This window comes from Panicum virgatum, chromosome 6N (genome assembly GCF_016808335.1).
Source record: "Panicum virgatum strain AP13 chromosome 6N, P.virgatum_v5, whole genome shotgun sequence".
Taxonomy (NCBI): domain Eukaryota; kingdom Viridiplantae; phylum Streptophyta; class Magnoliopsida; order Poales; family Poaceae; genus Panicum; species Panicum virgatum.
This window is the reverse complement of record NC_053150.1, coordinates 47,625,443-47,648,846: the sequence shown is the minus strand read 5'-3', so window position 1 is coordinate 47,648,846 and position 23,404 is coordinate 47,625,443. Positions and strand designations below refer to the sequence as shown.

Genomic DNA, 23,404 nt, shown 5'->3' with positions numbered 1-23,404 from the left:
GGCTATTGGAGCAAGGAAACACAAATTCTGTTGAAATTCGTTTACCTGGGATTCAGTTATTGACACAAAATTCGTGGCTTAAACAAGAAATTTTTCTCCAACTGTTACAAGGCTATATAGAATTCCTACGGGCCAGCCCTTCAGATCAACAGGTGGGCTTTAAGCCGCCTCGGCTCACCTCACCTGCGTTCTGCCCGCATCTGATGAACTCCCTGTTCAAGCGCCTCCCTCGCAACCGCCTTGCCGCCACTCGCCGGAGCAGCCGCCGCCTCTACCACACGCAACTGCACTCGCATCCTCTCCTCGCCACATTCTCCCGCCTCTGCGTCGACGGGCCCTTCCACGCCGCGCTCGCGCTGCTTCCTGACCTCGCCTCGGCGGGGCTCCGCGCGGACCCCGTCTCCCTCACCCGCCTCGTCAAGCTCTGCGTGCGCCACGGCACGGCGAGCGACGACCGGCTCATCCACCGCCACGTCGCGGACCATGGAGCGCTGTCGCACGGCGGCGGCGGCGGCGGCGGACTCTTTGTCTCCAACTCGCTCGTGTCGATGTACGTAAAGTTCGGCCTGCTGGACGATGCGCTCAGGCTGTTCGACGGAACGCCGGAGAGGAACGTCGTCACCTGGACGACCGTCGTCGCGGCGCTGGCTAACGCCGACGGGAGGAAGGACGAGGCGCTGAGGTTCCTGGTGGCCATGCGGAGGGACGGGGTGGATCCCAATGCCTACACGTTCCCAAGTGTCATCGGCGCGTGTGGCACGCCGGGGGTGCTCGCGGCCATGCACGCCAGCACTGTCAAAGTTGGGCTGGATTCGGACGTGTTCGTGCGGAGCTCATTGATCGACGCGTACATGAAGCTTGGGGATTTGGATGGCGGGCGTGGTGTCTTTGACGAGATGGTGACTGGGGATTTAGTTGTGTGGAATTCAATCATTGCAGGGTTTGCACAGAGTGGAGATGGTATTGGGGCGATAGATCTGTTTGTGAGGATGAAGGATGCTGGATTCTCGGCTAACCGGGGCACCTTGACGAGTGTCCTAAGGGCGTGCACTGGGATGGTCATGCTTGAAGTCGGGAGGTAGGTTCATGCTCATGTGCTCAAGTATGAGGACTTGATTCTGCACAATGCACTTCTTGACATGTACTGCAAGTGTGGAACACTGCAGGATGCGGATGCCTTGTTCCGCAGGATGCCGGAGAGGGATGTAATCTCATGGAGCACCATGATCTCCGGTTTGGCGCAGAATGGGAGAAGCACCGAGGCGTTGAGGGTTTTCGACCTGATGAAATCTGAAGGAGTCGCACCGAACCGCATAACGTTGGTTGGAGTTCTCTTTGCCTGCAGTCATGCTGGTCTAGTGGAAGATGGATGGTACTACTTTAAGTCAATGGAGAAGCTCTTTGGCATTCGACCCGAGAGAGAACACCACAACTGCATGGTCGATCTCCTTGGCCGAGCAGGGAAGCTCGATGAGGCTGTGGAATTCATCCATGAGATGAGCCTTGATCCAGACTCGGTTATTTGGAGGACTCTCCTAGGCGCTTGCAGGATGCATAAAAATGCCAATCTTGCAGCATACGCAGCCAGAGAAATACTTAAACTGGAGCCTGACGACCAAGGTGCTCGTGTATTGTTGTCAAACACATGCGGATCTGCGGCAGTGGACAGATGCTGAGAAGTCATGGAAAGCGATGAGAGACCGAGGTATGAAGAAAGAACCAGGAAGAAGCTGGATTGAGGTGGAGAAACAGGTCCATGTGTTCATTGCTGGTGACTTATCACACGCATCCTCAGACTCCATAGTTCAGGAACTGAACCGGTTGATTGGAAGGATCAACGCTCTTGGTTGTCCCGCAGACAGAATTTGTGCTGCAGGATCTGGCGATCGAGCAGAAGGAAGATCTGCTGAAATATCACAGCGAGAAGTTGGCGATAGCATTTGGAACTATGCATGCTATGGAAGGGAAGCCTATCAGAATAATGAAAAATTTGAGGATCTGCGGGGACTGCCATGCGTTTGCGAAGCTCATCTCCAAGAGCGAAGGCAAGGTGATCATCATCAGGGACCCTGTTCGGTTCCACCATTTCCAGGATGGAGCTTGCTCCTGTAGTGACTACTGGTAGCCGGAAGCCAGTTAATTGTTATACAGCGTTCTCACTTTATGAGGTTAGTGTTTTTTTTAAAAAAAACACTTGTGAGGTTAGTGGTTACTGGCGACAAGTACTGCTTCTTTGATCCTTGTGAAAGTGGATGTCCTCTCTGTTCACTGGTGACCAGAATTATGTAGATTTTCTGTTTATTGAAAGAAGAGTAAGAAAAGAATGTTTCTAGTCAAAAGGAGCAAAGGCAAAAAAGATTAAAAAGGGTACAAAAAGAAAGGTGAAGATAGCATGCAGATGTCACGGCCCATGAAAGGCCCACTGGGCCACCCTTCTCCCTGGTCCCATCATCTACGCAGCATCGCAACAGCCAACAGGCGACGCAAGCGCCCCGAAAACAAACGACGCCAGTTTCCGCCGTCCTCCTCCGTCGAGCTCCAGCCAGCCACGGTCCCGTGGAGACCGCCGGTGACACGGCGCCGATATTAATAGAGCAGAGGAGGAGCGGGGCGGTGTCCTTTGCCGGTGGCTGTGGTGTTAGTGAGGCGCGGCGAGATGTCGGTGCGGATAAAGGCGGTGGTGGACAAGTTCGTGAGGGAGCTCAAGGAGGCGCTCGACGCGGACATCCAGGACCGCATCATGAAGGAGCGGGAGATGCAGAGCTACATCGCGGAGCGCGAGCGCGAGGTCGCCGAGCGGGAGGCCGCGTGGAAGGCTGAGCTCTCCCGTCGCGAGGTACGGATCCCAACCCACTCCCCTCCTGCTCCATTATTTGCTCCATCCGCCTCATCTCGTTTTAGGATCCTGGCCAGCATCTTTTACTGCCATCTGTTTTGTGATCACGAACACGGAAGATACTGATTCTGAAACCGCTTGGATCCGTTCCTTCTGATTTGTTCATGCGTTTTCAATTATTGTTGTAAAAAAGATGGGAAAAAGATTGGGATGAGTAAATGGCACTGAACTTGCATCTGCACTGCAGAGAGTTTCTTGATGAGTTGAGTCAATGCCCTTCAGTTTCCTCTAATGATGAACCATGAACAAGTACATTGTAAGAGATTATTCCTTCCTTTTCACTGTAGTAGTCATGAAGGCAGCGAGGGGAATAAAGCTTGTCTCTTTCAGTTCCGTAGAGAACATGGAAACCATAGGAAGGTAAGGTGATAGGTCATGTGAAGATAAGAATATAAAAGGTTCCTGCGAAGCCTAAGCACTGTCCCTCAAGTAGTCACAGCTCATATGACTTTGAGAGAAAACATTATATGAAATATCCACTGACTTCTCAAGTAGGCAGCTCATTTTCTTTTCTCTGCAATATATAGTTGTAGCTTTTACATGCAAACCTATTGAGGTCTGCTTTGTAGTATCTGACAATGCAAGTGCTTTACTGTGCTATATAGTGGGCTGATAAATCATACAAAGGCCACAGGTCAGATGTAGTTGGAGAATTTCTTCTAAGAAAAAAGAAATGAATTGGTGTACATTAACACTACTGACTTATGGTTTATAAGATTACAAATTACCAGAACAGATCAAGGCAACATAATTATGAATTTATATATAAAAAAAGATGCACTAATCATGGTCCTGGTTCAGTGTACTGAGGAACAAGTCCAACTCCTGTTCTCAACCCATGAACAATATGAATACGTATCTTTTTGTTATTCCATAATTTCCTAGAATTCCATTGAGGTAAATGGAAGTCAGGCTTAGTGACCTGATGATCTACAGTGCCAATAGAAAGGTATGCCCCAGCAGAGTGAGGAGAGCGGGATCTTCCCTTCCTCCAAGAGTCTGCATCAACGAAAGGTTTAGCCCTCGATGATGGCTATTTGCCACTTGGAGCTGTAGCTATCCTAACGGTTGGGCTGTTTGCCCATTAATGTGAATAGAAATACACAAGATGGGAAAGTGCCCCCTGTTTTGTGGAGATAAGGAAACAACTCCCACATGGATAACAGTATGAGGGGGCCCGAACTTGGAAAAGGTTCTTCCGTTCTTGGATAGATCGGGTTGGGGGATGAGCTGAAAATCCATAGAGATGAATGCTTGGGCCCTACCGCGGATACACCAATCTTGGCCTGGGTAGAGTCCCTACACCCATACTGATTTGATGCTTTATTTCCAGCATATAAGGATGTTGTTTCTGTGTAGTGCGTGCTGCTATCTTGGAGACCTCAGTGCTAAAGGACCTACCCTTTAATTTTCATCAGCTCAGGCTATACAATTCAGTTGTACCTTTTAGGTTGACGTCCAGCATCTTGGTGGCCAGATCATTATCACTGGAGTCACCTTTCTGTTGCGACCACAAGGAAACCCCTCACGTAACCTGATTGGAAGCAGCATATGCTGTCAAATTCTTGTCAATGAACTATATTAGGATATAAATTAGATAGGCAGCAACCAAATGAGCAAGATTTATGTCATAATCGTCAATAGAACAGGTTTATCTTTGGAAGATAAATCTAATCTGATGCACTCATGATGACACCGAGTTGCTCTTATCATGCAAAGAAAAGATAGCAACACTCATGATGATAGCATCATAATTGACCCTGAGTTGCTCGATTACGCAGTGGTGCTTTTATCCTAGCCAAATTGTCACTTCTTCGACACAACGATATTCTTACCTAAATTTATCTTTTAGGTAAAGTGAAGACTAAGAAATAAAGACAAGTGATCCATGTAGTGGGTTGTCAAATAAACATTTTCTCTATTGCGTGTCATAGTAGTCTCATCAGTGAGCTGTCAACAAATCTTTTTGGTCACTGAAGGATCCTCTGAGTTACGTCATCCAACTCGTTTTTTACCTTTGTATTTCTTGGTAGCTCATAATCGTTGACACAATCTTTGGGACCTGTAATTTGACCCGCTGTGCCTTTTTTTCATCAGGCTGAAATCGCGCGGCAAGAAGCAAGGCTGAAGGTCGAAAGGGAGAACCTGGAGAAAGAGAAGAGCGTCCTCATGGGGACGGCCTCAAACCAGGACAACCAAGATGGAGCCCTGGAGATCACAGTCAGCGGCGAGAAGTACAGGTGCCTCCGGTTCTCCAAGGCGAAGAAATGAGAGCTTCGCTGGGATGAGCTACCACGACACTACTGAACTAGCCACTGATAGTACTATAAGTCGGAACCAATCTGAAGCCGTAGCATCCTACTCTATTTACAATCTGGAACTGTACGAGAAATTCTGAAATCTGCCTGGACGAGTAATGGGGAGGAATCTCTCTCGTCTGGGGTGCCTGGTTGGCTGCATCCCCTCCTGTTCCTAACTGATAGCTAGGGTCACTCAACCAACGCAAACCTGAACATGACGCGGTCCTGTACCGCCAATCAAGTGCCCCTGGGTCACTGTAGCATGGATATCTGGTTTCATCCTAATCTGACTGAACTTTGATCCATCTTGAAGATGAAACCCTGTAGCCCTGTTGAAAATTGTCTCTGCACATGCCTGTTGAAAACTGTCGTCCCCGATTGGATGTGAAAACACTCTGAACTTTCATCTTTCGCCCTGTAGGTTTTTCCCAGGACGGGGCGTTGCGATTGGGACCTCTGTCTGAACGGCTGCCGTCGGGATGGGGCCCAGACTTACGATCGAGCCCCCGCCCTCTGACAGAGACCGTTACCTGAAAAGCCAGAGGCGTTTCATTCAGTTCAAGCCTGTGATGTGCTCACCTCAACCGTCTGGCCCTACCCAGATCCCGTTGTTCGCTGCAACCATTCTTTATATTCAGAGATCAGCCATAACGATTCTTTTATCCAAGCAGTAACCATTCTCATATTCAGTAATGGTAACTAGTTAGTGGTAAATTACACTGACGCGACGCCATCATGCGCGAAAGCATCCGGGCACGTCACGCTGTCGTGTGGAGCGAGCCGGCGTGATGGCCACGTGGCCTCAGATCCGTCAGAGGCCGCCGCGGATCAAGCACCTGTGGAGGATCAGAGAATGGAGACTGCGTAGCCATGTGACGCACACAGAGCGGCAGAGGCGAGGATAAAAAAATGAGTTAATTCCCTATATAGCATCGAGAAATATAACTCATCACCTATATGTCATTAAAAATTGGCATATCTTTTCTATGCCATTGTTTATAATTTGTCATCCCTTGTATGCCATTAAAGTCAAATTCCCATGTTAACGCCGTCAAACTTGTGCAACCTGGACATTTTTATCCCTCCTCCCAAATAGAAATAGCGCTCAGGCCACGCACAAAGCCGTGCTTCGACGCGCTTGGCGCGGACGCCGCCGTCGCACGCTAGGGCCGCCGCGCACCTCAGCCACACGGCGCAGTAGGAGAGCGCGCGGCTCAAGGCCGAGGCGTGCGAGGCCAGGCCGCGCGCGCTCGCCACGTCCGCCTCCGTCTCGGCGCCGCGTGCGCCGCCCGGCCCCTCTGCCGCGTCGCCCGGGCTCGAGTCGCCCATGTCCACGCTAACTTTCTCCGAGAGCGCGGCGCTCGTCTCGGTGCTGGAGGCGCACGGTGCGGCGGCGGCGAGGAGCGCAGGCGAGGGCCGCGCCGGCAGGAGGGCAGCACGGGCGCGGAGGGCCGCGGCGGGGAAGGGTGGCCGCGCGCCCTTTGCCGCGCTCGCAGAGGGCCGCGGTGGGGCAAGCTGGAGCGCAGCGGAGGCCTTGTCGAAGTGGAGCGCGGGTTGCGGAGCTGGAGGAGGAGGAGCAGGCGCGGGGGCGGCGACGAGGAGGCGGCAGGGGAGAGGAAGGCGTCCCAAGTGGCCGGGGACGGGAGGTGCAGCGCGAGCGTGGCGTGCGCGGCGTCGTCGCCCAGCCACGCGCGCCACGCGCCGCACGCCTCGAGCCGCCACGCGAGCTCGTAGCCCCGCCCGTCCTCGCCCCGCAGTTGCGCCGCGGCGCGGTTTGGTCGCCTGCTCGAGCCGGTTCCGCATGCCGGGATCTCAGTCGTCGGCGTCACTCCCCTGCGGTGGGTTCGGGGCCCGGACTCTAGTGCTCGGAGCTTGGACGCCGGGGAGTCGGAGAAGACAGGCGCAGGTCGTGTGGTCATCTGCTTTTTTTTAGAAAGTGGGGTCACCTGCCTTGCTTCCGATTGGAATCAGCGTGTGAGGTTTCGGACAGGGGTATTGTTGTCTTTTGACCTACCCTTTAACAGCTCCATTACTAGATTTTGACGGCAGTGGCATGTAGGGAATGAGAAATTATAAACGATGGCATAGAAGAGATATGTCAATTTTTGATGACATATAGGGGATGAGTTATATTTCTCGATGGCATACCGAGTGGTCTTCCAGGGCCAGCAGAGGCACTTGCAAATCCAGCTGCTCGTGTGCCCGTGCCGCCGCCGCTGCCGCGGAGGCCGGGGGGTGACAGACAGCGGCGAGCTGCGGGCGGCGCGCGCGCGTGTCGCCCCCGCCGACGTGCTGGACAGGCGGTGGAGGCGGGCCGGCGGGGCTGCCGGCCGGGCTCTGCCCATGCGCGGCTGCCTACCGTCGCCGGCAGACTCGGGCTCGCGCTCGTGCTCGCGCCGACGAGCGTCGCGGTTTCTCTCTGTTTTTTCTTTTTTGAAACAGAGCGTCGCGGTTCGAGGTGGCTTCCGCGCGGCGCGCGCACGTGGCCCGGCCGCCCCTCCCGATGCGAGCCGAGCTCGGCCGCCGCTCGTGGCTCATCACTCGCCTTTGCCAGGACAGACAGATGCCTGTAGCAGTGGATGGGGATCATAGGATCATCAATGATCGATTGAGCACTATTGTTGATGTGAAAAATGTTCACACAAGGAACTACTGTGACAGTGAGGAAAAAAAATAAAAGTCGTATGAAATTGGTAAGGTAGAGAGAGAGAGAGAGATTTCCATCGAGTTTCTATGGCTTCGCTGGTAGGAAGAATGTGAGGTTACCGAGAGATTCTCTCGTGACATGGGGAGGTGTTGCTAATTACTCCTCCGCTTTTAACTTGGTTGCGCATTACTAGTTATTAACCCCTGGCCGGTGAGATAAACTTGCATCAAGGTGGTATTGGTAAGGATTTGGTATCCTGTCTTGTCCCTTGGACGGAGTTAAGATTACTGTAATGGCATCCGAAACCTAGAGAGAGAAGATGCCACCAAATCCACAGGGCTATCTATCCCCTCATCCGGGCCAACAAAGGGACCAAATGATGATACACTATTTTAGGCCTGTTTACATTTTTACACGTAAACCCGTAAACGCAAAAAAAACATCGCATCGAATATTTTGATACATGCATGGAGTACTAAATGAAGTCTATTTATAAAACTTTTGTATGGATGGGCTGTAAATCACGAGACGAATCTAATGAGCATACTTAATCCATGATTTGCAACGGTGATGCTACAGTAACCATCCCGCTAATTATGAATTAATTAGCATCATTAGATTCGTCTCGCGATTTACAACCCATCTGTGTAAAAAGTTTTGTAAATAGACTTTATTTAATATTTCAAATTAGTAAGATTCCATCGTAAAAAAATTTGGGTTCTATGTAAACACAGCCTTAATCCTTTTTCACTTCCATCCACCCACCCATTATTCCGTGCGGAGAAAACAAGATTCACCCGACCCCAAACCCAAATGGAAAGGGAGGCGATCGGCATCCCAAGGCGGTAGCCGATAGGACAGGGCAGCGAAGCCTCCCCCCTCTCTCTGTCTCATCCCCAGGCTCGGAGCTCTCTCCATTTCTACGTGACTCGAGCCTGCCAGTGCCAGCCCGAGCTGCATCCACTTCCGCATCCCGAGAGGCGAGAACCGCCCCCAGAAACCAGGGGCAGGGCGCACCAAGAACCACCCACGGCCACTGCACATTGCACAAACCTCGGTGAGCGCGAGGGGAGAGAGAGAGGCCGAGAGGGAGTCGGAGCCCAATTCCCCAATCCCCGCCGCCCACCGGGACCAGCAATTCGGTGTCCTTCCCTTCCTCCCTCCCTGCGCGCGCGCAGCCCGGCGGCGAGTGTGACTCCTCCGTCCCCGGGTTCGCTCGTTCCAGATTTCCGTCGGGACGAGCCGTCCACCTCGCGGTGGTCTTGGATCGGGCCACCGGCGCCGCGGGAAAAGCCGCCTCTTTTTCTGCGGTTGGGCGCCGGCCGGGCTTTTTGATCCGGCGTCGCGCCACCTGTGCTGCGGTGGTTCTGGTTCTTATCCGGAACCGGAAGGGCATCTGGGGAGGGTGGGGCGGCGGGCCACGAGCGGCACGGGACGAGCGGTTGGCGATGGCGACGATGGGGGTGAGAAAGCGCAGCGGCGAGGGCCGGGCGCCGAGGCGTGCATAAAGGAGGAGGCGGGGATCCCGTGGCGTCGAGAGGGAGGGGGAGGAGATCTGGGCTCCTGAGCTGGTGAGCGGGGGAGAGAGGACAGAGGAGCAGAGGGCGTCGAGGAATGGGGACCGCGGTGGATGCGGCGGCGTTCGGGTCGGTGGACGGGGTGGTGGCGGAGGTCATGCGGCTGCACCGCTCGCTGCCGGCGCGCCCGTCGCTGGAGGAGGTGGAGGCCGCGGAGGCGCTGGCGCACGCCGCGGACCGGGAGGAGCGGGCGCGCCTCGACGCCGTGTCGCGCCTGCGCAGGCCTCCCGCCGTGCCCGACGAGCTCTTCGCCGTCGCGCTCGAGATGCACCGCGCGCTCGCCGCCTTCCAGTGCCGGGAGCAGAAGCGCGACGCCACGCGGCTGCTCGAGCTCGACGCGCTCCACGCGCTCTTCGACGACCTCATCCAGCGCGCGTCGCAGTGCGTGCCCTCCAGCTCCAGCTCCGGCTCCACCCGCGCGGCGCCGCGCGTCACTGCCGCCCCCGCCGCTGCATCCACCTCTGCCGCCTCGTCGTCGTCGTCGGTACCTGCGGACAGCAACGCCGACCGCTACTCGTTGACGAGCACTAATGGGTTCAGTGCGGCGAGGAAGGTGACGGGCGCGGGGCGCGTCTCCATGGATGACAGCTACGTCAAGAAGGCCAAGGCCGCAGTATGGGACGATGGTGTTGTGGCAGCGAGCTCGCATACGCCCCGAGGAGCTGTTGCAGCAAACTCCGTGGCGGCTCGAGTGGATGGCGGTTACGGTGAGCCCATTCTACCTTTTGGTCTGCTTTATTACCAAATTTGTGATTCTGTGCAGTGTTCCATTTTGAGTTTTCAGTGAGTTAAATTGGATGCATGTGCATTGTCCTGTTGTACACTATTATGTTTTTATGACAAAATGGAGAGGTTCCTTAGCCATCAATCAACTAGTAGTCCATAATTTGGGTTTACGACAAATGAAAATTCCTTAGCTATCAACTAGTCCATAATTTGGGTGGATAATCAATTGACCCTTGGAAGTATGTGCGTATTGATTGATTCTTTGCTTTGGCAGGAGACGGGGATGAGAAATTGTCCCACATTAAGCTAGCTAGCATGATTGAAGTTGCTGCAAAGAAAGGCCCTCGCGAACTCAACCTCCAAGGCAAACTCACGAACCAGATTGAGTGGCTACCTGATTCCATTGGAAAGCTTACTGGGCTTGTTACCCTTGATATTTCGGAGAATCGGATCTTGGCTTTGCCGGATGCAATTGGGAGGCTTTCTTCTTTGGCCAAATTGGACCTTCATTCCAATCGAATTGCTCAGCTCCCTGAGTCGATTGGGGATCTCTGCAATTTGATGTATCTCGACCTGAGGGGTAATCAGTTAGCATCATTGCCCTCTAGTCTTGGCAGGCTGGTAAAGCTTGAGGAGCTTGATGTGAGCGCAAACCATCTTACCTCACTCCCCGAATCAATAGGAAGCCTTGCACGTCTGAAGAAGTTAATCATCGATACAAACAACCTTGATGAGCTGCCATACACTATTGGCCATTGTGTTTCACTGGTAGAACTGCGGGCGGGCTATAATCATCTCAAGGCCCTCCCAGAGGCTGTCGGAAAGCTAGAGTCTCTGGAGGTCCTGTCTGTGAGGTACAACAGTATCAGGGGACTTCCAACAACAATGGCATCTCTCACAAAGCTGAAGGAGGTTGATGCAAGTTTCAATGAGCTCGAGTCTATTCCTGAGAACTTCTGCTTTGTTACTTCTCTTGTTAAACTGAATGTCGGGAACAATTTTGCTGACCTGCGATCCCTGCCTCGTTCCATTGGCAACCTTGAGATGCTGGAAGAGTTGGATATAAGCAATAATCAGATTAGGGTGCTTCCAGATTCTTTTGGAAACTTGCAGCGTCTCCGTGTTCTCCACGCAGAAGAAAACCCTTTACAAGTGCCACCAAGAGATGTAGCTTTAAAGGGAGCTCAGGTGATTTTTTTACTTTCTTTTCTTGAACAATTAGCGACCCTTTGTGATAAAGTTTTTTCATTGGTATTTTCTTTTCCTTTTGTTGTGTTTTTATAGGCTGCTGTTCAATACATGAGTGAACATGTTGCCAAGAGAGCCACAAGGTCACAACCGACAAAGACAAAGAAGACTTGGGCTCAGTTCTGCTTTTTCTCCAGGCCTAACAAAAGAAAGCATGACCGTATTGACACTGCTTCATGATTTATTTGGAGATTGAAGACAAACTGTTATTTCATCTCTTACATGTGCAGAAGTACAAATGGGCGCATCCTCTTCGATTGCTACCATTGTGAGGATGGGTCAACAAGATGTGATGCCCAGAGCTTTTCCTTCGACAATTCTGCAACTTTCTTCTGTGGAACCAAAATGGTCAGGTTTTATCAAACCTGCTCACTCTCCTTTCCAACAGGCCAACACAGCTTTGAATAACCCCCGGAAGATCCCTACTTCAGCTAAAGAATCCAGAAGTTATGGAGTAAGTTATGTAGTCAGTTGGCCTGGTCGAGTGCAGCTGAGTAAAGGGAACTAGACATCTGAATTTCGTTAGCCTGCCACACAACTTGTCAATATGAAAAATATACATGCATCTAGTGAAACTAAGACTTCTTTATTTATAAAATTTGCTTTTGGAGAGCTTTTTCTTTCTTTCTTTGACCAAGTGTTCTTTTAAAATTCTAAGATAGGACCCAAATCCGCAAGATACAACAAGATGGTTGGATTGAGAATTAGTACAGTCAAAGTCTTACGGATACGTTGGTGTAACTTTGTTTCCTATTGTAATCCGTATTGTTCAATGCATTCTGAACAGTTCTCTTGCAACTTATTTAAGTCATTAAGTGTACAATCTTTCTGGAGATATTCAGAAAACGTAACATTTTGCATATCCTCTTTTATTCTTTGGTAGTATGATTCTTTCATCTCTTGTAACATGGTGCATTCAAAAGACTCGTGATGCTGTTTGCTGTTTGAACAACACCAGCATTGTTATGCCAAGTTCAGTCTGACTGTTTTTTATCCAGGGAAGACATTTTTTTCCTTATTCTGTTCAGGATTGGGTTTCAGATAAATAGATGATTATTGGTTTTTTTGGTGACATGTAAGTTCATTTGACAAGAAGGCTCGATTTCCACATCATTGACCAGTGGACCGGCCCCACCAAAGCATGCCACCTAACCATGCTTTCCTCCAGGACGCAGCAGCTACTGTTTATCGCTGTCCATGGTGGCGACATGGAAGCTTGCAAGCATTGCCTTCGCATGTCGCCGACCCGTGCATGATAGCCCTGTCCCCATGGAGCCATGGAGAAGAGGACATGGGAGGCCTGGATGCCAGCTACTGCACATGATCCATGACCAGGCAGCTCCGCCTCCATGCATGCCATGGAGAAGAGGAGATTGGGAATTTGGGTATCATGGGAAAGCTTCCAAGGCTTGCATGGTGATGCTCCAGCATGATGTGATGCAGCATTATTGCTGGCTGCTGACTTCTCTGTAGTGTCACGTTCAGAATAATTTGCAGATTAGACCATCTTCCAGGACCATTAACACAACTAATCTGTGCCAGAGCCAGACTGCCAGTGCCATGGAGCTGGCCGGCAGTGTGGTCCCCTTCATTTGCTGGCAAACTCATAAAATTCTGACAGAACTTGTAATTAGAGCAAATTCATACACTGACAATGATCCTGGATGTATCATGCACTAGTTCATAACTGATTCTACATGTTTGGTTATTTACATGAATAAAATATGTAGGGTTTAGTAACCAAACATGCAAAAGGCAAAAATGGGGTCTGTCGCGCTTCAATACAAAACAGGGATGGGAATAGGACACCTTTCAGAGATGAAAATAGGAGAACTAGATCAAACGGCAGCATGATAGATGTAGGCATATATGCATTTGGAGACAATTGGCGGTGGTCCTTTTTTTTTAAAAAAAAAAAGGGGCATTCGGTGGTCCCTACATGAATCAATATGCAGACTAGAGACTAATTATCCAACGCCCAGATTCTAACTTTCTAAGCCCATGGCAACTTTCTTCGTGATGCTAAAATTCCCCATGCTTTGAGTTGACTGACGATGACTCTCCAACCAAGCTGTCCAGTTCATCAGGATCCTTATGTGCCCATGGATGCTGCAGGACCTTCCTCAACCTATCAAGCGTATCTGCAATTTCCTTCATCAATGGTGTGTATTCACGCCACACATCTCCAAGCACTGTCTTGCTAACTCTGCAATCTCCTCAAGAAACTCCAAATTCTCACAATTTTTTATTTCATCATCTAGGATATCCTCTAGCTTGTTCTCCTTCATCGCCTCTAGACTCATGTCCTTTGAGGTTCAATGGCTTCTTGCGTGTGAGAAGCTCTAGGAGAGCAACTCTGAATGGCCGGCGTTCGCAGCGAGGATGACCGAGACGTAGACGACGGCAAGAGAGACCGAGAGGTGAAGTGCGCCGCGAGCCCGGCATGTGACAGCGCTGCCGGCGAGCGTGGCCATCGCCGACATCGATCGGAGGGTGCGCCGCGCCGTGCAGAGGCAGGTGGCCGTCGAGGTGCCGCGCGCTGGCCAACCCCGCCGTGGTGACTCGCGCGCCTCCCTTTCCTCTTCCGCGGCTCAACGCGAGGGGAAGACGGAAGGGCCGCGTCGACTTGCGGTCGATCAAGACCGCACAACTCCAATCCAACGGACAGGAGGGGTACAGGGGGCGGACGGTATTTCATTTACCGTCCTCCCCCGGACGGCCAGCGAAACGACGTCCACCCCCGAGCACGGGCTGGCCGGCGCCATCGATGGCGGCCACGCCGCGCTGACCTCCGCCGCGGGCGTTCGCAGCTTCCGCGCAGGACATGGAGGTCCTAGGATTCGTTAAGCTGATGCGTGATCCACCGCAGCTGACCGTCCGATCGTTGCCCACGCGAGCACCGTGGAGGCCGCAGCGGCACGACCGTCCTCGTGCTCCTGGAGACCTGGACCCGGGCTCGCGGCTCGCCCGACGTGGCTGCCGCTCACTGACACACCCGAGATCTGTCTGCTTCCTTTGGCTGCTCGGATGCGCGCACACATTGGGCATGGAGCGGCGCGGCTCGCCGTCCGCGTCGTGGTCAGGCAGGCACGGTACGGTTCATCCACGGCTGGAGAACCACGCGTGCGCCTGGTGCGCGACGTCGCCGATCATCTTCGCAGGCGAGTTGGACTGTTGGGCACATACGGCGTTCGCCGCGGCGGGCGTGTCTGAGCGCCAGCACGAGTCTGCCATCGTCGAGCCGGGGGGAGCGGCAAGCCGGCAAGCGGACGAACCCGAGAGGAAGGCGGAAGGGCCTCGCTAGCTTGCAGGCGATCTAGGCCGCACGAGTCTGATCCAACGGACACGATACACCCATTGGGTGGACGGTATTTCATTTACCGTCCACCCCGTCTGCCGTCAGGCTCGGGCGTTCCTCGTCACCGCCGACCTCGCCGGGATCGTTGACGAGAACCAAGTAGCCGCGGCGCCTCAAACGCGAGCTCCCCGAGGCCCGAGCACGCGCTCGTAGGCATGCCGTGCGCCGGGGACGCGGGCCGGCCGGCCTTGTCGATCATTGAAGCAGACAAGCCGGAGGTGGACGTCCGCTGGCACAACGCCGATCGAGCTCCGTCTGCTTCGTTGGCTGGCTCTAAAATTCCATTGATGCCGAGGTGGGAAGTGGGTTCCTGAGCCAACGCGGCCAGGCATGGGAAACGGCTTGGTCGACGGCTCGACGCCGCTGCCTCCGTCTCTCCTCCCTGAGACCGTGAGGCCTGAGCCCGAGCATCGACACTGGAGGGTGCGCCGCGCCGGAGCAGGTGGCCATCGAGGTGCCGCTAACCAACTTACCAACCCTGGCCCGCCGTTATGATCGTCGGAGACGAGCCCGCGTCGTTCCACTTAGCGGCCGGCGGGCACTTACACCTTCCGCGCAAGAGATGGAGATCACGGAGGTCTGATCCAATGGCGTCCGAGTTGGTTTGGTGGTCCGAGCTGCTGCGCCTTCGTAGTGATTCATCTTGATGTTTCAAACATTGATTTTTTTTCTGAATAATTTCGGGGGGAGAAATTCACACCTACTATATTAATCGAAGAGGCAAAGCGCCGCCAAACAAGTATGCCCCGGCGTACCAGGGTTGTACAAAATAAGGAGATGAGAAAAAAGAAAATGATAAAAACAGAGGAGAGGGTACAAGACCAATATGTGTCCATCTAACAGAGGCAAGCCGCTCCCTACTGAACAAAGCCACATCTAAATATCTGTACACCATCGATCTCCATTCCACAAGCGACCGTAAAGCCCAGAGTCGAGTCCGACAGACGACGGTCGTAGTTGCATCACCTATGGAGCATATCCAGGATCCAATCGACGAGCCTCCAACGCCATTTAAGGGGAGGAATCCTCAAAGGGGGAGGGCCGAAGAGAGGAAAACGAGGAGATTCAAGAGAGGGGATCATGGTCTCGCAACCCAGCATTTGGTGAGGCAATGCAACCAAGGATCATGCAAAATAACAGGGCAAAGACACTCTTAGCAGACCATCAGCAAGAAGACAGCCATCGATCGACGATGGGAGCTACCACCGAACAACATACTTGCAGAGACACCTCAACCATTGCACCTCCACACCACCCCTCGTAGCTACGCCGCTCCGCTGTCACCCTCCATAGAGGGTCAGGCCAACGAAGTGGGGACTAAAGGCGGAGGGAGGGGCGCAAACCAAGGCTCACCGAAAACAACGATTCCCGCCTCGATGCTGATGGAGCCACCTGAAAGCGCATCCGAGCTCTCACGCACCATCATCCAACGCCGTGCAAGGGGAGGAAACCTCGCAGGGGAATGATGGGAGAGTGAAAACACCCGGCATAATATTTGATGGCACCACTAGCAAGGAGAGCGCCGATGGAGCAGAGGCGCCAAATAGAGGACACCAAACGAAGAAGATCCACAGCTTGAATCAGCCTTGCACCAGAACCATCAACGGGGACCCTCCGCAACGAAGCCTGTAGGGTGAAGAGAGCTAAGTCGACGCCTCCAAGGAGGTGAGCGACGTCCTCAGCCGCCGCCGTCGAAAGCACCGACAGCATGTCGGGCACGGCTTTCGCCTTGAGCTCCTAGAACCCTGCACAGCCGCCGGCATCGGAGTCCTCCCGGCGCCGAAATTGCCACGGGCGTCCCCTGCAGACGGCCAGCCGACGAGTAGGCCGCATCGAGTAGGAGACCCGGGCTAAGCAGCCCCCGCTGCACCAGATCCACCCCCTCCCCCCGACCAGGAACCGAGAGCGGTAGGGGGAAGGCGGGGGTGGCGGCATGGAGGGGAGCCCCCACCCAGATCTGCAGGAGGAGGAAGGAGGGCCCCCTTGCCACCGTCCAAGCAGCAGCGCGGAGGCTGCGGCGAGCTGCAGCGCCACCCGGTAGCCGAGCGCCGTCCCCGCGCGGTGCGGCCGATGACGGCGGCGGCCGCCAGCCCCGTTGCGCCACACCCGCGATCGACGCGGCCCCGGGAGCGCCGGATTCGGTTTGCAAGTCTGTAAGGAAAATGGTCTCATTAAGCCATTGTTTTGTGATTTTGGTGATTGAGTAACAACGCAATCAATGGGACTAATGCGTTTGTCAAGTAAACATTAATAGATTCCAGGGATAAAGTAAAAAGGCCAAGCAAAGCAAAACACGAGTAAAAAACTCAAAAAAATGAAGAAATGGACGAGTTCTGCAAAAGATAGTGGGACCGGATGAACCGGTGCATAGGCACCGGAGTATCCGGCTGGCACCGGATAAACCGACGCAAGGGCGTCGGAGCAATTCTGCCCGTGTGCCAGGCCACGTGGGAGAAAATCAAGTGGTACCGGATGATCCGACGCTGCCAAAGTTAGGGCGTCGGAGCATTGACCGGAGTATACATCAGAGAGCATGTCAAAGGCGTGGGAGCGAAGTCTACTGCACCGGATAATCCGAAGCAGCACCGGAGCAAGCATCGGCATAATGACGTCAGCAGCAGCTGAAGATCCCTTCAGCACCGGAAGATCCGACGCCCCACCGGATGAACCGACGCCACATCACCGATTCATCCGGTGCCTTCTGCATCACGTGTTAGAAGCCCCAACTGCTATCTCAGGGCACAGAGTGACCGGATGATCCGGTGCCTACCCGTCGGTCTATCCGATGCCACGCAGAAAAGTGGCCAACGGCTTCCAACGGCTCTCTCCACTTAGAGGCCTATATATATACCATCCCCTGGCCATTTGAAGATTGCTGGAGTTCAAGGAAGTCACAAACACACCCAAGAACATCTCCAAACCATCCAAGAGCTTAGTGTTCATATCCTTAGCTCTTAGCACACTTTGAAAGTGTTGTGTAAAAGATAGCTCTTAGTGAGTGAGATTGCAATGCAAAGTGCCTTTGTGCTGAGGTTCTTTAGTGAACCAAAAGAAGAATTCGGTGAGCCGGCATCTTGGAGCTTTGAAGGCTCGCCGGCACGTCATCGACCCTCCGACTTGGTGTGGAGCGGCGACGACAACATTGTGCGAGGGATGTGGAGACCCCCATCCTTTGTGGAGAAGCTCCTTAGTGGAACCCGGGGGCAAGATGACCGTGATTGTGTTCACGGAAGAGACTTGGTGGCCGAGTAGCAATACTCTTAGTGAATGCTACAACAACGTGGATGTAGGCGTGCCTTTGTGGCTAACCGAACTACGGGATAAACACCCGCGTCAAGAGTTTGCTTTCTCCTATCCCTCTCTTTAAGTTTCCGCATTTCATACTAGCAATTTGTGTGCTTTTACTTTCATAGAGTAGTTTTTTGATAGGAAAGGCTATATGTTGCTAAACTCTTTTGGGATAGGAGTTTCACACTAAAACAACCATAGTTGCACATCTAGATAGCATGCTTAGTTTAATTTTGTGCAAATAGTTGGAGCCATAGGTCTAAGGTTTTAGTTTGTTTAATTCACCCCCTCCCCCTCTTAGGCTAGAGCACGGTCCGATCTCTTTCAAAGTCACCGGGTCTGCAGCCCGGACCGGCGTCGCGAAGCTCGGCGTCGGCACGGCGAAGACCAGGGGGCAGGAGCACCCCTGGCTGACGGGAGAAGCCCCACCGCCGCTTTCCTAGCAGGCACGCGGGCTTCCAGTGCCCTGCTCCGGTGGCGGCGAGGTGGAGAAGGGGCAGGGAGGGGGCTGACGGCGGTGAGAGGCCAGCGCCGCCCGAGTCGCCCTCCGGGGAGACGACTCGGGGGCTTTGCGATTTTCTCTCCCAACGTTGATTTTTGATTAACAACTCTTTTTTTTTCTTCTTCTTCTAATCTTCTCTCTTCCTCACTTCTTTTCTTCTTCCTCACCACTAGTCCTCTAATGGCCGCCAGAGATAGCGATGAGGTGTATTTTTATTTACCTTGTTCAGCATTGGCTTTCGGGTGATAGTCAATCAGAAGGTGATAATAATAAGGCGCTTGTGCTAATTAAACCGACGACATAAACTGAATGAAACCGTAGCCATGTTGCATTGTGAAATTTGCAGAGATCTGAATGCCGGTGCGTGACCTGTCCGGGGTTGAAGCTGGAAATCAAATTTCATTCTTTTTTTTTTTGAAAAAAGGGTGCCACATCAACGATCACGCAGACCCACCCGATCAAGCAACAAGCAAACCAATCACCTCACCTGATCATGCTCTCGCTTTCGTCCAGGAGGCAGCAGCTGCCACTGCTCATGACTATACCCTGATGGCTACGTCCCCATGGCCACTGCTCTCCAGGAGGACATCGGAATGAAGCTTGCAAGCCTTGCCCTTGCAACGCCAGCTATTGCCCAGCGATATGCATCCCATAATAACTCCGCTTCCTCCATGGAGAGGAGAGGATGGGGATGGGGAAGCCTCCCTCGCATGGCGACGCCACAGCATCATGTGTTGCGTGCGTGATGGAGAGCATCAATGCATCGTCACGTTCGGAATAATTTTCAGATTCGGTCGTGTTCCATGCTTCAACTGATCTGATCTCATCATGCCACTGCCTTTGAGAGTCGTATGGCAGAGTGGCAGTGGGCCCCTCTTTATTCAGCGGCTAGCTCGTGAGATCCTGGCAGAGCTTGTGCTATAACCAAAGTCTCAACCTGAAGAGTGACAATCATCCATCCTGGATTTCCTTTTTTTTTAAAAAAAAGAACAATCAATCATCCTGGACATGCCAGTCGCAAATTCATGCTTGAAAAGCAGTCAAACAATTCACCATCTGAATTTCAGCCACTGTGAAAGAAAGAGGGGACGAATTAGCATGCAAAATGGCCTCTCATGTTTGTACAAAATACAGGGGTGAGAATCGAAGAAGTTTTCAGAGATGGAAAAAAATGGGAGAATTTTTTTTGAAACAAGAAAAATGGGAGAATTGGACCACGGCGAAATGATAGCCGGAGACAGTTTGTGGTGGTGACGTGGGCCCTGCCGCGCAGAATGGGGGGAGAAGAAGGACGGACGGATGGGACGGAGACCTGCAGCTGGGGGCCCATCCCGCACCCGCCCGGCCCAAACCATCGTGCGGTAGCGAGGTGCGCGCTCCACCACCCCCCAACCCAGCCACGCGGAAACCCCAAACTGCCCCTGTGCCTGTACGCGCCCAAACAAAACAGCCCGCCGTTACGAACGCGCTCACCCAGCTGCCATCTCGCGCAGGCAGAGCCGCAGAGCACACCACGCCAAAAACTACCCGCGCGCTGCAGCGCAGGCGCCAGCTCTCTCGCGATGGGGGAGGGAGGAGTAACGTACCAGCGGCTGCTCTCGTCGGGGAGCCAGCGGCCGTCCCGCAGCGTGCGGGCGTGGGTGCTGCTGCGGTGGGCGGCAGTGCGGCTGGGCTGCGCGGCGTGGCGGCGGTACTGGTGCGGCGCCCGCGCGCGGCGGCTGGCGTGGCCAGGGCTCTGCGGGAGGGCCTCGGCCGCCGCGCCGGAGAGGAAGGGCGGCAGGAGGAGCTCGGCGGTGGCGGCGGCGGGGGTGGTTGTGGGGTACGACTCCGCGAGCTACGCGCGCAACTTCGACGACGGGGCGTGGAAGGCCGAGGAGGGCGTGTCCTGGGCCGGCCCCGGCGGCGCGTTCCCCCGCGCCACCAGCGACGGCGACGCCACCACCGCCGGTGATTCCCTTCCGAGCTCTACTTGCTAACCGATTATATGTTAGCGTAATGGGATCGGATGCATTTCTCAGAATTGTAGCCGTGTTCTTCTGGACTCCAAGTTTACATTCTTCAGCTATGCAAACATTGTGGACCTACTTGCCCAGGGGGAAAAATTCAGTTCTTTTAGCACCTGTATCCATTTTCATCCTGTCGTTTAGTACTAGCAGTAAAACTTTTTCAGAAAATTGACAGGCAATTAGTAACCGTGCACGCGCATTAGAACAAATGCCGATGCATGGAGAAGACTCAAGTCCAGGGAATCTAATAGAATTTATTTCGCGAAGTTAGGCTGGTGTTCAGCGTTTGGCCTGGGCAGCGATTCAGTGATCCGGGACAGCTTGTTCCTTGTTCATTGCACCTGTGTCGGTCTGATCAGAATCTGTTTGTAGCTGTCGCTGAACTGAATTCTGATGTCTGAATGTGCCCTTGCTAAGAGGAATAGTTCATCCAATGCATGCCTGCCTTGTAGTTTCTGCTTTCTGCATGATGACACCTGTTCCAGTTTTTTTTTAAAGAAAACCTGTTGCAGCTTTGGTTTCTCATTTGGAGGACAGAAACGGGGCTTTTTTTTAATCTCGTAGTGCTGCTCCATCACTTGAATCTGAACTGAGGCCTGCAGCCTGTAATCAATGCTCATTAGTTTCAAAGAAGGGTAAAGGTGGTCCTTGCAAATTCTTCAGACACGGCTCGCAAAGGCAACCCAAAAAAAAAAAAACGAGTGCGTGTGTGACGACGCGTGTAGACAGACGACAACATGGGTGGCGAACTGACGGCTCTAGTGGTATGGGCTGCAGCCCACTCATTTTGCCCCCAATTAAGGGAGGTCGTGGCCCATGAGCTTTGTTGTTTGGAAAAAGTCCTTTTTGCCTCCCTGAACTATGGGTCGAATTTGAGTTTCCTCCCTAGACTCGAAAACCAGAAATATTTGGGCTCCGAACTTACGAAACCAGGCATGCGACCTCCCGGAAACCGTTTTTAGGCGGTTTTGTCCGACGTGGCGCCCTGTCACCAGTCCGCCGTGGAGAGTGGACCGAAGACGTGGCACTGGGCCCACCTATCAGTGAGACGACATGGGAGTCCAATAAAAAATGGCGATGCCGCCCTCTCCTGCCTCTCGCTCGCCATTCCCCATCCAGCCGTAACCCTAGCGGGCTTCGCAGGCAGGACACATAGGGCGACCTCCGGCGAGCGGGACACATAGGGCGACGACTGCACACTGCTGGAGTTCCCAGGCGGACCGAAGGAGTCGACCGGGGGGAGCTTCGTCGCGACGGTGAGGTAGGATTCGATTATTGAAGTTGTGCTGGATTTCTTGAATCTGGTGGTGCAATGTATAGATTAAGGGACTGTTAGGTAGATGCAGTTGGTTTTTTAGTCATTGTTGTTGTTGGGCAGTGGGGAATGGAATTCTTTTATCGTTGTTGGTGGATTTGTATATTGGTCGCGGTCTTTGTTTAATCGATGTTTGTCAGATTTGGTCTGAGTAGTAGCATTGGATGTGCATTTGCGCAGATAGGCCAGAACATCAGATATTGCAATGGATCCGCTAGACACACTTGCAGTGAGGTTCCATTTTGGGGGGGAATTCCTGAATGATGTCAAAAAAACGCACTACTGTGGAGGCAACGAGGCAATGTCTGACATAGATAGAGATAAGATTTCTCTACCGGAGCTAGTGGGTCACCTGTGCGACCATTGTGTGGTGAAAGAAGGAATGTTAATGCATTGGTTGTTTCCTGGAAAAGAGTTAGAGAATGGCCTGCGTGTTTTGGTTGATGACAAGGCATGCCAATACATGTCTGACTGCGTCACAGATGGTGGAGTTGTAGAGATTTATGTTGAGGATGAACCAACAGAGATGGAAGAAGATGAAGATGGTGGAGAGGCAAATGCAAGTGATTTTGAGGATGAGCTAGTGGATATGGTTGATGGGGGAACAGAGACCGATGATGGTGAACCAGCATGTGATGAAATTGAAGAGGTGCAGACAGATCAGTTGGTTTGCATGAAAGCAAGATCTGAGTCTAGGGAAGAAATTGAGAGGCAGATCAAACAGCTTACAATTTTTTACAGGAGTCCAACCAAGAAGGGAAAGGAAGTCTGTGAAAGCAGTGGGAAGTCAAGTAAAGATGGCACTGGGCACAGGGATGGGTCAGAATCTTCAGAGGACAGTGACTATGTACCTGGTGATGCTTGTTCTTCTGAAGAAGATGAAGAAGCAGATGAAATAGTGAAAAGGTTCAAAACCTTTAAGAAGGGATTGAGAAGTGGTGGATTGGCTTCACTAGATGATGTGGAAGTCAGTGGTCGTACTCTAAAACAATCAGAAATTGAAGTTCCCATTGAAGGCTATGATACTCCATATGCTGACTCAGATGATGAGGACTCAGTGGAAGAGGTTGACAGTGATGGGCAGTTAAGGAAAAAGAAAGATCACTACAAGAGATTCAAAGGCAGTGATGAAGTACCCAAGTTTGAATTGGGAATGAAATTCAGTGAGAAGAAAGAATTCAAGGATGCTATAGTAAGGTATTGTTTGCATGAAAGGAAGGTAGTCAGGTTTGTCAAGGATGACCCCAAAAGGGTGAGGGCAAGATGTGATTGGGCCCACTGTCCTTGGGTTTGTTTATGCTCAAGGAACTCTAGGTCAGAGAGCTGGCAGATAGCAACATTTAACAATGAACACACTTGTCACTAAAAAGGTAAATTCATTTTGTCACAAACTTTATAACATTGAGTTGCTGGATATAATTATATGACATTTTTCTTGCCAATGCTTGCAGTCAACTGCTTCAACTGGGACAGCTACTGTCAACCTAAATGCTTCTGCAGCAACTTCCAATGTTACAATCAACATCAAAACTGGATCAGCA

The 23,404-nt window shown here is 52.5% G+C and overlaps 3 protein-coding genes and 1 pseudogene across 3 annotated transcripts; all 4 read left to right on the top strand.

Annotated features, from left to right (window-relative positions):
- The first annotated feature begins 79 nt into the window (after positions 1–79).
- Positions 80–2,268, top strand: LOC120678341 (annotated as a pseudogene).
- On the top strand, positions 965–5,463 carry LOC120678344. The gene is made up of 2 exons (XM_039959469.1): positions 965–2,836; positions 4,994–5,463. Exons 1-2 carry the CDS (start codon positions 2,657–2,659, stop codon positions 5,165–5,167), a joined length of 354 nt encoding a protein of 117 aa, XP_039815403.1. The 5' UTR covers positions 965–2,656; the 3' UTR covers positions 5,168–5,463.
- Positions 5,464–8,703: 3,240 nt separating this feature from the next.
- LOC120678703 (plant intracellular Ras-group-related LRR protein 4-like) lies at positions 8,704–12,371 on the top strand. The gene is made up of 3 exons (XM_039960004.1): positions 8,704–10,127; positions 10,421–11,334; positions 11,431–12,371. The coding sequence occupies exons 1-3, from the start codon at positions 9,458–9,460 to the stop codon at positions 11,572–11,574; spliced, it is 1,728 nt and encodes a 575-aa protein (XP_039815938.1). The 5' UTR covers positions 8,704–9,457; the 3' UTR covers positions 11,575–12,371.
- A 7,645-nt stretch (positions 12,372–20,016) lies between these two features.
- On the top strand, positions 20,017–20,936 carry LOC120680224. Its single transcript, XM_039961833.1, has one exon. The coding sequence runs from the start codon at positions 20,105–20,107 to the stop codon at positions 20,516–20,518; it is 414 nt and encodes a 137-aa protein (XP_039817767.1). The 5' UTR covers positions 20,017–20,104; the 3' UTR covers positions 20,519–20,936.
- The last annotated feature ends 2,468 nt before the right edge of the window (positions 20,937–23,404 follow it).